A 13,784-nucleotide genomic window follows, 5' to 3' on the forward strand; every position below is an offset into this window, starting at 1 on the left:
GGCAACGACATCCTGGCTTGGATCACGAATGTTGTGGTGAGCAGGACTAAGGAGGTAATCCTGCCCTGTACTCAGCACTGGTGAGATCCCACCTTCAGTACGGTGCTCAGTTGTGGGCACCTCAGTACAGAAAGGACATTGAGGTGCTGGAGCAGGTCCAAAGAAGGGCAAGAAGGTGAAGGGCTTGGAGAATATGACCTAGGAGGAGAGACTGAAGGAACTGGGGCTGTTTAGCCTGGGAGAAAGGAGGCTGAGGGGAGACCTTATTGCTCTCTTCCAATACCTGAAAGGTGCTTACAGTGAGAGCGGGGTTGGTCTCTTCTCACTGGTGACAGGAGGAGGGGAAATGGCCTCAAGTAGCACCAGGGGAGGTTTAGGTTGGATATCAGGAAACAGTACTTTACAGAAAGGGCTGTTAAGCACTGGAATTGGCTCCCCAGGGAGGTGGTTTGAGTCACCGTCCCTGGATGTGTTTAAAAACCATTTGGATGTGGTGCTCAGGGACATGATTTAGCAGAGGGTTGTCAGAGTTGGGGTAGTATGGTTGGGTTGCAGATGGACTTTAAGGTCTTTTGAAACCTGAGCAATTCTATGATTCTGTGAGGTGCAGAGTGCACTGCAGTGCTGGAGATGTGTGTGGGGCCAGAAATGCAGAAACACCCCCAAAAGACAGGAGGGGACCATTATAGATGTAAAATATTTTTATTTGTAAATGCTGATCTTCTAAATCTGTTTCCACAAATTCCAAAACCCATAACACTCTGTATACTTCAAAAAATTCTTTTTTTTTTTTGTGATGTTTTTCTTTTTTTGCCAACATTAGATACTATTATACAGAACAGAAAAAAACTGTAGGACAAATACTGGTAGGATGTCGGAATATTGTACAAGAGAAGAAAAATATTCAAGAAACAATTTCATACAGCTATTTATCAAGAGAAAAATATATACAATTGATTTATTCTGTAAGATAAAAATACATCATGCCATATACATTACAAGTTCAGAACTGTAGCACTGAATATACCAACAGTTTACAGTCCACTTTCATTGTGCACACAAAAAAAACTTCATTTTTTTATATTTAGTCTGTGAAGTGTCAGTACCAGAATTTTAAGTACAAAATAAAAAGCTAACCTGCTTCCAAATGCTGATTAAATCTCTACAAGCAAACACAAAACAGTGTTTTATTTTTTTTTTTATTTTAAAGAAATGTAAACAAAAACAATCCATACAAACACATCTTTAAATTACATTTCCCATAACCCAATTGCCAGCGTCCTGCAGCTGCACGCGCTCCATCTCAGCTCTGTTCTCCTTTTCCTGGGTGAAGGCAGTGGACCGGAGCTCCCCCTGCGCGGTCCTACGCTGTTCTCATGTTCAGCTCCCCCTCCTCGGGCCCACTTTTGCTGAAGGAAAACCCAGTGCTCAGCGCCTCTCTCTTGATTTTGGGTGGTTTGAGCAGTTATTCACAGTTATCACCAATTTTAAGCACAAAAACAAACAAACAAACAAAAAAAAAACAAAAACACAACCTGACTGAAGAAATAGGGATGCGACAATATAATACAAATTGAATGAATCTACGTGACCCCCAACGTCTCCAAAAGTCAGAATTGGAACACACGGCGCAGGCTGAAGGTGTAATTAAAACATCTGCAGAGACCACAGTTGAGAGTGCTTAAAAAAAAAAAGAAAACCAACAAAAACCTCTCTTTAAATGGAGATTTTGGTTATTCCGTCATTGTAACCACATCTGGTAGCACTGAGATCATATTGTAACATCCCTACTATTGACATTTGATAATGAGCACCCGAACTGCTGCGGAGTCTGATAGCATTTGGTCAATAACTATTTTTATACTGTATTTTTTTTTTTCCTCAAAATATTTACACTTTTGTACAAAGTAACAGAGTTTGTTAGTTCTGCAGGTAACAGCAGCAGCTTGGCTTTCTTCTAACTTTCTTTTTAAAAATAGCTTCATTCACTTATTCAATAATAAATACAAAAAGGTTCTCTTATTTTACAGAAATCAAAAAACTACAATAAACTGACTCATGGAATCAAGTATTTAAACGTATTTTAGTGCAAGTTATTTTTCCCTTAGCTCTATCCCTAAGGAAGTCGTTTCAGTACATTCCTTGTTCAGTGGTGTCTACTTTTATTTAAAATTTTTCTTTAATTAGAGGGCCTGCCCCTTTATCAAATAAGGCTGTGGCCAGCACTTTGGACTTCTCCCTTTCGCTGGTGATTTCAGTCTTACATTCATAAATGCCCACCTGCACGCCGCAGGTCAGCGCCCGGTTCTTTGCCCAAGTTAAACAGTTTCTCCTTAGTGAGCTCAAAAACAAAAGTGCTGGACCATTCTGTTAACTCAGTTTAACCTCCGTGTGGCTGGAAAGTCAGCTTCAGATTTTGCCGGCTTGCTCCTGGTGCTTGTTTTGTGGGGTTTGTTTCTTTTCTTTCGAGATCCTGGAGTAGAAATCTGGTCTTCCAGAAGTGATTTATTTATTATTTTTTTTCCCTTCAAAAAGGCAACGATTCTCTGTCGACAAAATCAAAACGTGAATCACTTCTTCTTAGGGACAAGCAACCCTCAAAAGACAGCAAGGAATGCATTCTAGTTCATCCATTTTCGGCAGTTTACAGCTCCACAGTGACATGGAATCTTGTGCTGGTCATCTTCAAAATCAAACTTATAGTCATAGCAAAGCTGGAAGAAGATTCAGGAGAACGGTTATAAGACAAGGGGATTTTACCACATCTTTCCTTGTACCTACAGTTTAGATGGTAAAATAAACCAGAATTCCTCGTAGGAACCGGCAAGTTTTCAAAAGAAAAGGGGAAGGGCAATGGCACCTCCCACCACAACACAGCCACCCTGCACTGTGGCAGTATCTAGAAATGAACAGAGGTGGCAACAGTGGGGGAAAGCCAGATGGGACGGCCGTACCTCCTCCCCTTTCTGGATTCTCCTGCTGGAGCTAATGATAATTTTGTGTCCTCTCTCGAAAGTGACCACCTCAGCCACGCAGTTGGGGGCACACGAGTGGTTGATGTACCTGCAAACACAGAACATTTGAAAAAGGTGACCTTACGGAAAATGCAATGCTGGGGCTGATCTGCACCAAACCTCGGGATGACCTCAGCTTCAGGGCTGCAATTCCAGATACAATTACATTATTCTGCACTTGTTTCTTTACCTACAGAACGCCAACAGAATAAAATGTTTAAAAAAACAAAATTCACCTTCTCCCCAGCTGCCATGAAACACAGTGATGGATGAGTAAAGCTAATGAAAAAGATGAGACCCTTTCAATGGGACTGGCTGTAATGCTTGGCCCACAGAACTCTGTTCCAAAAGTCACCAAGAAAGCAGAAATGCACATCCCCAACACAAAGCCCCAGCGAGGGGATGGGGAGAGCTTCTGAGGATGGGGACAGGGCTGTCCCCAGAGCCACCCACCTTGCGGGACCTCCCGTCAGAGTAGCATCGATGACGTGGTCGTTGTCAATGCGGAACATGTACACCCCGCGGTTCTGAAACAAGAATTGGAAGACAGACCTGTGTAGGTTTTCAATAGTCATCAATGTTGAAACAAAGCAGCACCGTGGGTTACCTCCAGGGTTTTTTTTCCCTTCATACCTACTGGCTCGCTAGGGAAAGGGACTCACACACGTCATCTAATGGTGGAACGCTGCCACCAGCCACTCTCTTTTATGAGTGGGTTGAGTGGGTCGGCAGTGTCTGCCTGTCCAAGTGATATTTCTCTCCCATCCAGTACTAATAGCTTGGATTTCTGTACTGCCTCGTATCAGGGATCTTTAAGTGCATTAACCATTACAAGACTGTTGAGTTACAGAAAAAAAACTGCTTTAAATTTCAAGAAGTTGCTCTTGTTAAAAAGTGCAGGTGCTGACATCCCCATGAAAGTTCTCTCTTTCTCCTCCAGGTAACAGAATACAGATTACCTGGCTCTGATGCTGTGAGATGTGCTGAACATCTAAGCACAAATAACAAGAGCCTACTGCTCTTACAGCACAGCAGCACACAGAACACAGAAGACCTGACTCCCACACTTGCTGCAGTCATGCAGAGCACTGACTGTCTTTTCATGATCCCTGAAACCAGGCAGCATTTGTCCCATTTTACAAGCATTTGAAAGGGCAAGGAGAGACTCAACAGTGAATGAACACCCCCATACCTGAGATTCATAAAGCTTCTCCTTCCTGTTTGCTACCTCATTCCGGATAATAGTTCCGATGTACTCAATGACCATAGTGTGCTTTTCAATGTCTCTAGCAGCATATAAGCCCAGGCCCTACAAAAAAATATGCTGTGAGTTAGAAATTCGTAACAAATTTACACTGACACTGCATTCCTCACCATGCCCCAAAAACAATCCTGCAGAAAATCACGAGAGAACTCAACAACCCAGAAAGAAAAAAGCATAGGAAAGTAGCTCATGTGGTAACAGCACAGAGAAGGATCCAGGTTTGCAGTAAATACTTCAAATGCAGTAAAACATACTTGGCTGCTGCCTAGGTAAGAAAGCAGGTTTCTCTTACACCTCTTACACCTTATAACTGACTGTGTGAAGATTACAGATTCACTGACATTAAAGTAGGCCTTCCTAGGGTGAAGAAACATAGTAAGAACACAACAGCACAGATAAGTCCAATCTAAAGTAAATAACAGCAATGCTCGTATGCAAAAATCACAGAATCACACACGAAGTCACAGAATGGCCAGGGTTGGAAGGGACCTCAAGGATCATGAATTTCCAACCCCCTGCCACATGCAGGGCCACCAACCTCCACATTTAATACCAGACCAGGCTGCCCAGGGCCCCATCCAACTTGGCCTTGAACACCTCCAGGGATGGGGCATCCACAACCTCTCTGGGCAGCTGTTCCAGCACCTCACCACTCACTCTGTAAAGAATTTCCCCCAGATATCCATCCTAAATCTTTTCTCCCTCAACTTAAAACCATTTCCCCTTGTCCTGCTGTTGTCTTCCCCTGTAAAGAGTTGACTCCCCCTCCTGTTTGTAGGCTCCCTCTAGTACTGAAAGGCTGCAATGAGATCACCCCACAGCCTTCTTGCAACACAGTCTGGAACAAACCCGCAGTGACAACAATCCTAAGAACACACTGCTTTCTGAAAGCAATGAAGTGCTGAACCCCTCCTGAAGGCCTCATTCCACATTGCTCAGCTTGATTTGAACATCTCATACTTCCCCTGTACATTCATCTAATTATTAGTTTTCATTAACCTTTTGAGAAATACGGTAAAAGCACCTTGAAATAACGTAACTCGTTTTATCTCTAGATGACTGCAACTAATTATTTTTTAAGATATTTACAATAATTAATAAGATGTCTTGCTTGGCACTCTATGCCACGATTTCCCACACCCAAATTACCAAATTTTGGAAGAGATTTGAAGGAATTTTGCAATTGCTTCATTTCATTTCTTAACATAGAACAAATACATCAAATAGAAGTATACATTAAAATTAGCATGGGAAGTTCCTGGAATGAGGACTGACCTGAATGCGAGAGCGAGCCAGGTACACATTGGACTTCCACTCTGTTTTCATTTTCCGGTACTGGGAGGACTTGGAATGGACGAACTGCTTACTGTAAGGCGCGTTCAGCTCCCCTGTGACTGTGCTCTGAAATGACTTCGATGTGCTGGTGCTATTCAAGGTGTGAGGCCTGTAGGAGTTGGGCATGTAACAAGAAAAAATACAAGAAAAACTGAAGATTTCTCTGAAGACAGCCACAACAGCAGTGCAAAATTCTTTGAGACGTACACACACTTAAAGCCAGCTAGCAGAGACAACACAGCAAATCCTTTGATTTGGGCATGCACATACACAGCCAAGGACGACAGGGTTTGTAAGCAGCAGACGAAAGCACAAATAACCCTAAGCAGCCTATAAACCCTGGGCTGTACTATGTGAAATTAAAACAAAATACCTTAACACAAACCTCTTGACATGGGTACTCATTTTAGGCTCGGCACGGGCACAGCCCGTGGGGTTGATGGCAAGAGGAAGTTCCATTAAGGGGTTTCGGCCATAGCGGAAAGTATAGTTCTCACAGGCCTCAACCCCTGGGAGCTGCAAGAAAACACACACAAAAAAAGAAAATCCGAGTAATTATGTGTTAATGACATGTAACCAAATATTCTCTTCTCACTTTTTCATTCAGAGGGTGGTGAGGCACTGGAACATGTTGCCCAAGGAGGTTGTGGATGCCCCATCCCTGGAGGCATTCAAGGCCAGGCTGGACGTGGCTCTGGGCAGCCTGGTCTGCTGGTTGGAGACCCTGCACATAGCAGGGGGTTGAAACTAGATGGTCATAGTGGTCCTTTTCAATGTGTCTGTGTTTGTGTGTGTGTGTGACAGCCAACACATCAGAGTGCCCAGTGCCCAGGGAGGACTCACCGACTCCGCGATCCTCGCCACCGCAGACACCGTCAAACCAAAGAGGTCCTCGCCCTTCAGATAGCTGGGGAACAGCTGCAGCATTTCTGACTCCTTCCTAACTGAAGCAACGGGCTCCAGGATTTTATCCCACACACCTACAAAACCACATGGGAAAGAATTACAAGGATCACAAAGAAACCTATCGTTCTGGTTTTAAAACTAATGCTCAAAGATAGTTGGAACCAGGAATTGATACTGAAAAGACCTTTTGCCATTGGTTGTATAAAAGAGCAGGTCAGTGCTTCCAAAGCAAAATGGAGAATTGTTTGAAATGTGCTGTTTTGGCTTGAAAAAATTCCAATCGCAATGTTTGTGCTGCACCCTTCTTGGGAACAGAGCTGGGAAACCTTCAGTTCCATGCCAGTATTACTATACTTTTCTCTTCAGGGAACTGTGGGCTCTCTGAAGTGACAGAAGAGATTCTCCTTAGAAAACCTGCACAAGGTAGAATTTTCTAAAAGTTAACTATTACAGTCAGCACTTCACTTTATGTTGGCAATTCTGTAGGCTGTGGTTTAACTGGTTAAAACCCAAAGCAACACATGCCACGTCCATACACCACGTCTCCGAGACTTGCCCCATATGCTTATCCTCTCACATACTGTACTGTTCCTCACACCAGCAGAGGCAATGCTCCCTCTGTGAGAGGGACTTGGTCAACTCACGGTCCCCTTAGTGCCTATGACCTTCAGCACAACTGATCTGAAGAGAACTGTGTAGCAGCATCGTATCTAAGCAGTCACTCTTCATGAAGGAAAACTCGCACTAACATCCTTACAACTTACCATCAACCCTAAGAGTCCAGTGAACCTGTAACAAATGTTTTATGTGTAGCTTACATGGTTCCTTGAAAGGTGCTCTTAGTCTCTGTGAACTGTTTTTGTTAAATTAAAAAAGGACCCTGAAAGCTCACTACAACCACTGCACTGCAATTTCTGAAGCAGTGTCTGCCTATTTTGTCTGAAACATTTATCAGGCGTGTGTATCAGTACAAACAAACAGCAAACCAAAAAGTCATCACTTGAGCAGATAAAATTTACCTTTTGGCGTTGTGTCAGTAAGAACCAGATCTTCATGGCCTTGCTCCACAACCTTGATGACAAACAACGGGAGCCCATCCTTCTCCTCAATGGAACAGAGATAGCGACAGCGCCTGTTGGCGTACCTCATGCTCCAGTACAGCCTGCTGGCCTCATAACCCACAGGGAAGAGCGCTTTGGAGGAGTGAAATGCCTGCATCTGCTGTGGGAGCAGCTGACCCACAGCGTGGAAAATCAGGCTCCCCACCCGGAAAGTGTGGTCGCGTTCTCCCCGCTGTACTATGCTAGCGATCTGCCGCACCTCGTCGCGCTGCACGTAGACCCTCCTGAAGACTGCAAAGTAACTGAGTTCTTGCTCGTGAGTTCCCTTTGGTTTGTGCATGGGGCAAAGCATGGTCTTGTCTTTAAAAAACATGCATTGTGCTTTAATGGCACAGGTAAAGTGATAAATATTGGTGCACCTTAACCTGTGACAACCGCTGGTGGCACCCATTTTGTGACAGAACATGCATTTCATTTGCAAGCCTCTTCGCAGGGCTAGTTCCACATTTATTAAGGCACCAGCTTGTGTCTCGTAGACTTCTGTAGACCAAAGAGCACAGTTCAAATGGACCCAAAGGTCTAAATCCAGGTTAAGAAGCCTTGCTGGTCCGTCAGTTAACCCATCGCCTTCCTCGTGACAGAAGCAACATTTTCTGTAGTCTTTAGGCACTGGGTCTGGTTTAAGGGTCGTGCCCAATTTCTTAAGAAATTCATCTATTTCTTCTTCACAAGGAGGTTTGAATGATCCTTTAGGAATCACAATCTGAATGCTCCACTTCTTCCACTTCATTCCTTTCCATTTCTTACTCGGAGGCCGACAGTCATCAAGACTACTGTGTATTGCTTTTAATTTAGGTTTGAGTTTCACCGTTACCTTAAGCTCATCCGGTTTCGCCTCTACTTTGGCTGCTTCAAATGCAGGGGGGAAAATGATTGGGGGTGAAGATGACGGAGACACTTTTTCCTGCAACTGAGGCAGACAGTGGACATCCAAAGTGGAGATGTTGTTGCTGTACTGATGGAATGCTTTAGGCGGCCTCTCCTTCATTGGTGACTGTGGCAAAGATGGAACCGACTCCTGGAAAACCAATAAAAAACTCTCAAGACAAGAATCCCAAGGCATTAAATTGCTCTTGAAAACTTTCACGTCAGAACTGAACTGAAAGAGCTACTCAGAATGCCTAAAACTGCAATTCAGCAACAGAGAAAGAAATCCCCTTTACCTGTTTTTATCACAACTTGTGTTGGGATACAGAGCACTAAAGTCCTTCCAGTCAACCCAGAGCACAGCACCCTTCAATTCTTAACACGAAATACAAATAATCCTGCATATAGGTTTTAAATGAAAAACTAACCAAATGCCCTAAGCAATGGAATTGAGAGATTTAAGGTTTTTAGCTGTTTTCTGGAAGTGTAGTTATGACTACTAAACACACTAAACAACTAAAATATGAGTCACAGAATTAATTTAAAGAATAAGAAACGTGTTATTTGTTAGAAGGGAAAGCTGAGAATTAATTCCATGTATTTTCCTGAAAACAAGACAAGGAAATTCCTGCAGGGCTCTGGATTAGTCATATACCTCCAGGTCTTAACAATTCAGTTATAGCAAACAAGAATTAAACCTGCAGAGATTTGTTAATTAAAATAAATAAATAAATAAATAAAGAACAAGGAGAACAACAGCAGTTTAGATTAGAAGTGCTCAATATGGTCTTGTGTAATTAATCTTGAAAGAATAAATGAAAGGATTAAGAGGCTGTACATGACATTTAATTAACTTAATTATGTATGTGGTGATGCACTTGTGCAAGCATGTGGACGTGAACATATTTATTTTCTCATCCAGTGCTTTTTTTTTTTGCTTCTTCTGAAAAAGTAGGAAAGATGCATTTGAAGGAAGGCTGCACATCCTACAGCGAACACGTGGCTACGTGGGAAGTCATTAACTAGGTAATGCTTGAAGCGCGTTGCCAACGCTGTCCACCAGTTTAGGAAAAATGTAGACTTGAACTACGAAAAGTCGAAACCAAGTTAGTTAAAAGAAGAAGCACTCTTAACACATCTATTTTGAGCATCTACTTGAAGGTCTAACTAAGCTTATAGTGGCACCTCACCTAGAGATGTTCTGTCACTCATCTCTGTTAGACAGAAGTTTCTGTAAATACAAATCCTACCTCATTCTGCTCGTTCAAAATTTCAATGTCTGAATAGAGAACAATTAATTTATAAAATCTTCAGAACAAAGTAAAGCATCCCCCTCCCCATTTCTGCTCCTAGGGCCTACCAGCGTTTGATACTTACTTTGTTCTCTGAGCTTTTTGCTTGCACAGCTGCTGAATAGAGAACAAAGCAGTTGTTGCTACAGAATACGATGTCCTTCATTTTATCAGACCCGTCTTGGGAATCCTGGGGATGAAACGTGGAAGATTATCAGAAGTGCATTTTAATACCACTCTTCACATACTAATTGTAATGAAGTAAGTCTCCCAATCTGGCTTAAAAACTGCCCACCTTTTAATTTGTAGAACATTTGTGAAATAATGAGTGCTACTGCCATATAAATACTCATTTGACAGATCAAACATTAACACCACCTACAACCTTTTACTTCAGTACTTCATCACAGACATTTACTTCTCTGCCTTCGACAGAAGTTTAACAATCAAAACAAAGCTCTCTAATATCATGCACCCATCTGCTCCACGGGCACAGCTGCAAAATAAAAACCCATTTTCTTTTCTCTTTAAGATGAGAAAAGAACGCCTCGTTTCATGCTAGTCAAAGATTGTTTGTCAAGTTTTATCTATTGACTCAACTGCAAAGCATTACTGGGAATTCCATATTCTGACTACATGAGCCCATAGATTTTATATATAAATTCTGACTTATACCTTTGTTGCATTATCACCTCAATCTTACTTAAAAAAGAGCACTGGTACTCTTTAATGAATGACAGTTCTGTGCACAAACACTCTACATCTGACTGAGACCCCAAGGAGCAGCTTGGGATTCTGTTCATACAACAAACGATATAAAACACAAGGCATCAAGACTGAAATCTGCTTCTTGTTCAGAGACAGTGAAAGCATTCCAGCTCTTCTAGTAATTTCTGAAGTGGCAAAGTGGTGCTGCCGTCCACAAAGGCTCTTCTTGAATTCTTAAGGTCCCTGAAGTGGTCACAGAAAGAGAGTAACAGAGTAACTCAGGAGGTCACTATTTATGGGTCCTCTTCTATGAAGTATAGTGAAATACATTTAATGTAAATAACTACTTTGACACTTCATTTGCACTACTAGTTCACTTGAATGTCTCATCCTCAGTTAGGACTCAGAAAAGAGAGAATACAAAGAAATTAGGAGCTGGCATCAGTTGGCCTGGGAAGCAGTAGTGTTTGTTGCCCTGGTTTGGTTACTGACCATTACACACAAGAAACTCTACTTCCACTGCAGTACCTGTTTCAAGAAAGGCAGGTCTTTGAAGGACTTCCGCACACCACTGCCAAGGACAACTACTTTGCAATGTGAGCACCAGCGAGGCCTCAGTGCTGAGCTTTCTGCAATGTTCTGACTGTGATCCTTGTAGCCAGCTATACCTGCAAAATAAGTCAGTCTATTAGATAACAGAACGGATTAAAGCAAACCTATGAGAAATCACAGTACTCTTCAGTGGCTCAGAGGAGAAGAATCCTCCTGGATGGGGAGGGGAGCAAACTTTAAATTTGATCCTGATGGGGAGGTTGTTTAAATCAGGTCAAATCACCTGTGCGATTTGTGACCTGTGTGAACAACGAGGAAATAATAAATTCTTTTTATATGAAATGATTAACTAAAACAGTGTAGGAATACGTGCTTAAAAACTTGTGTCATAGTAACAACCTTCCAGAACAACGTATTTAAAAACAGACTGGACAAAAATTAATAACACTCTGTAATACTGGAAGAAGTGTCTCACTGACAGTGACAGGAAATCAGAGATGGACCTATGATGCTATTGTTAACATCAGGAGCAGGACTGCATGTACTGCTCACACAAGAAAACAACTGTTCAGAATGAGACTCAGCTATTTAACTTGCAACCATGAATGTATAAGGTTGGATTAATACTGACTCAATTAAAATTTAGAAGAATTAATGCCTACTTACCATTGCTGTTTGCAGCAAATGGCATATTGGGCTGCTTCAGTCCATAAGACCCTGCAATCCTGGCAGGACCCATGGATGCTGCCTGAGGCCCCTGGAGCAGTAAGTGCTGCCGGTACTCTGCAGGTGGGTTCACCCTGTGACTGCTGACTGCTGCCATGGAGGATGGGACATCTGGAGCATTGCTGACCTCGTAGCTGTTGGGAATTCGGACGTGCAGCAAATTGGAGAATGCTGCTACAACGCTGCTAATATTCTAAAAACAATAATAAAAACACACCTTCGTTTTTGTCAGGCAGGCAGGAAGGCAGAAATAACATGAATCATCAGAAGGCTACAATAGCTGTTTTTATTTTACTGTGCTATAACTTCCTTCACATCCACTAATAGAATATACTAACTTTTTTGTATTTATTTTAGGTATGAAACACAGGCTTATTTCTCTTACCTCAGCAGCTGTGGGATGTAAGGTAATTGCTACAGAAATAAGGCCAGATTTAGGACCGTTCTGGGGTGGTCCAAGCTGAGAGGCAAAGAAGGCAGAACCAGGTAACGCTCCTGAACCAGGCTCTGCCTTTATGTAATTCCTTTTGGCTTCTGAACCTGAAATTAAAATGTAATACACGAGGTTAATCCTAAAGGTAGGAGGAAAAAAAAAAAGTCTGTTCCTAATTGTTCATTTTGCTGCAGTCTCACCTTTTCCAGTACTGCTAGGTAGGATGGGAATGATGGGAGATGGAACAGGTTCTGGGTTCTCCTCCTTTACAACTGACAAGTCTGGATACCTACTTATTTCCATTCCCACCACACTTTCAGGAGAGGAAGATGGAACAAAGCTGTCAGGAGTGTCCCTGTCCTCACAGTGATCTTGAGCCCTGGAACAAAACCCAAAAAGTTGCTTTGGAAATGGCCAAAAAAACCTTTGTAAATCAGTAACATAAATAATGACAGGGAGCTATCATGCTTCTTGTTACTAGCCATGGAATGTAATTAGGTGGTAGGCTGCTAAAGCTGGCTAATTCTCCACTGCACGAGATGGGTTCCAGGGAAAGACATGTAAAGGAGAAGAGAGGCAGTAGCAACGCCCAGCTCCTTCACAGCCTTTGTTCCCCACTGCTCCATGTACCTGAGTAAAAATTAGTATTTAATACTTCAAATTCTCTGGTTTAACTGAATTCATTTGTCCATTCCTCCCTGACGCACCCAAATTTAGCTAGGCTAAAGGTGAAAGGGAGGAAAAAGGCAAGATCTTTGTAGGGAGACTCTCAAAATCTAGAAAGAATTTCTCATGGCAACAGAAACTGTTAGTATGAGTAGGGGAGTTTTCAGGGCTGTCTGATACTAGGACCATACTGCTGTCATCTCTGTGTTCCTTCAGGAAAAATATACTTTTCTTTCACTTTTAACAGAGATAGGTAAAAGATTCTTGGTAACTTAACAGGATACTGGGTTTAACAACAGCATTAAGTCCCCTTTTTCACTATGCTCTCTCTCACATGCTAAGAGTTCTCTGCACTGTGTGGCCATGCAGAACTGATTTTGTTTCTTCACACCTTCACAGTCTCATCTCCTACTGAAAGATGGCAGAATCTGTTCCACATATGTTACTTAAAGATGTCAGGGAAAACCTACCTTAACTCCTCCTGATTGTTGTGAGGTGGTGTTGGAAGGGAAGCAGGAACATCCACAGTTTTAGGGCCCTGAGCCATTGCTCTTGCTAATAAATCATCTTGTGGTCTGAAAGGTAACTGGAACTGCTTTGGTCCCAGAGCTTTGGTAACTAAAATCAGAGAAACACAGCACAATGAAACATCTGTACAGCTCTTCTTACTGATTTTCATTCTGGGAGCCATACTAGTGGCTCCAGATACAACCAAGGCATTAACAGCAGGTGTTAACACTGCTTTTAATGCACTTGTAGTTCAGAAATGTTTGCCTGTCCATGATTTATCTCCACACTTTAAAAAGAAAAAAGCAAGAAATTTGTAGTGGACATAACAAAGTTGATTTTGAACTTTTTCATTTGTTAAGAGTGCTTCTATCGCCCAACATGTTTCCAAAA

At 42.3% G+C, this 13,784-nt stretch overlaps 1 protein-coding gene across 9 annotated transcripts in view; it reads right to left on the bottom strand.

Annotated features, from left to right (window-relative positions):
- Positions 1-1,190: 1,190 nt before the first annotated feature.
- KMT2C (lysine methyltransferase 2C) overlaps positions 1,191-13,784 on the bottom strand; it is a 140,565-nt gene continuing 127,971 nt past the window's right edge. For 8 of the 9 annotated variants that reach the window (XM_010712382.3, XM_010712383.3, XM_010712381.3 and 5 more), the window contains 14 exons: positions 13,355-13,502; positions 12,419-12,597; positions 12,171-12,325; positions 11,726-11,978; positions 11,036-11,175; positions 9,885-9,989; positions 7,539-8,658; positions 6,457-6,593; positions 5,987-6,129; positions 5,554-5,722; positions 4,207-4,323; positions 3,468-3,541; positions 2,955-3,063; positions 1,191-2,714 (listed from right to left, as the gene is read on the bottom strand). In XM_010712382.3, the coding sequence (XP_010710684.1) occupies positions 2,622-2,714; positions 2,955-3,063; positions 3,468-3,541; positions 4,207-4,323; positions 5,554-5,722; positions 5,987-6,129; positions 6,457-6,593; positions 7,539-8,658; positions 9,885-9,989; positions 11,036-11,175; positions 11,726-11,978; positions 12,171-12,325; positions 12,419-12,597; positions 13,355-13,502 (2,942 nt within the window). In that variant the 3' untranslated portion in view covers positions 1,191-2,621. The remainder of the gene's footprint in view (positions 2,715-2,954; positions 3,064-3,467; positions 3,542-4,206; positions 4,324-5,553; positions 5,723-5,986; positions 6,130-6,456; positions 6,594-7,538; positions 8,659-9,884; positions 9,990-11,035; positions 11,176-11,725; positions 11,979-12,170; positions 12,326-12,418; positions 12,598-13,354; positions 13,503-13,784) is intronic. The other variant, XM_010712378.3, reaches the window with a different exon arrangement.

This window comes from Meleagris gallopavo, chromosome 6 (genome assembly GCF_000146605.3).
Source record: "Meleagris gallopavo isolate NT-WF06-2002-E0010 breed Aviagen turkey brand Nicholas breeding stock chromosome 6, Turkey_5.1, whole genome shotgun sequence".
NCBI classification, from domain to species: domain Eukaryota; kingdom Metazoa; phylum Chordata; class Aves; order Galliformes; family Phasianidae; genus Meleagris; species Meleagris gallopavo.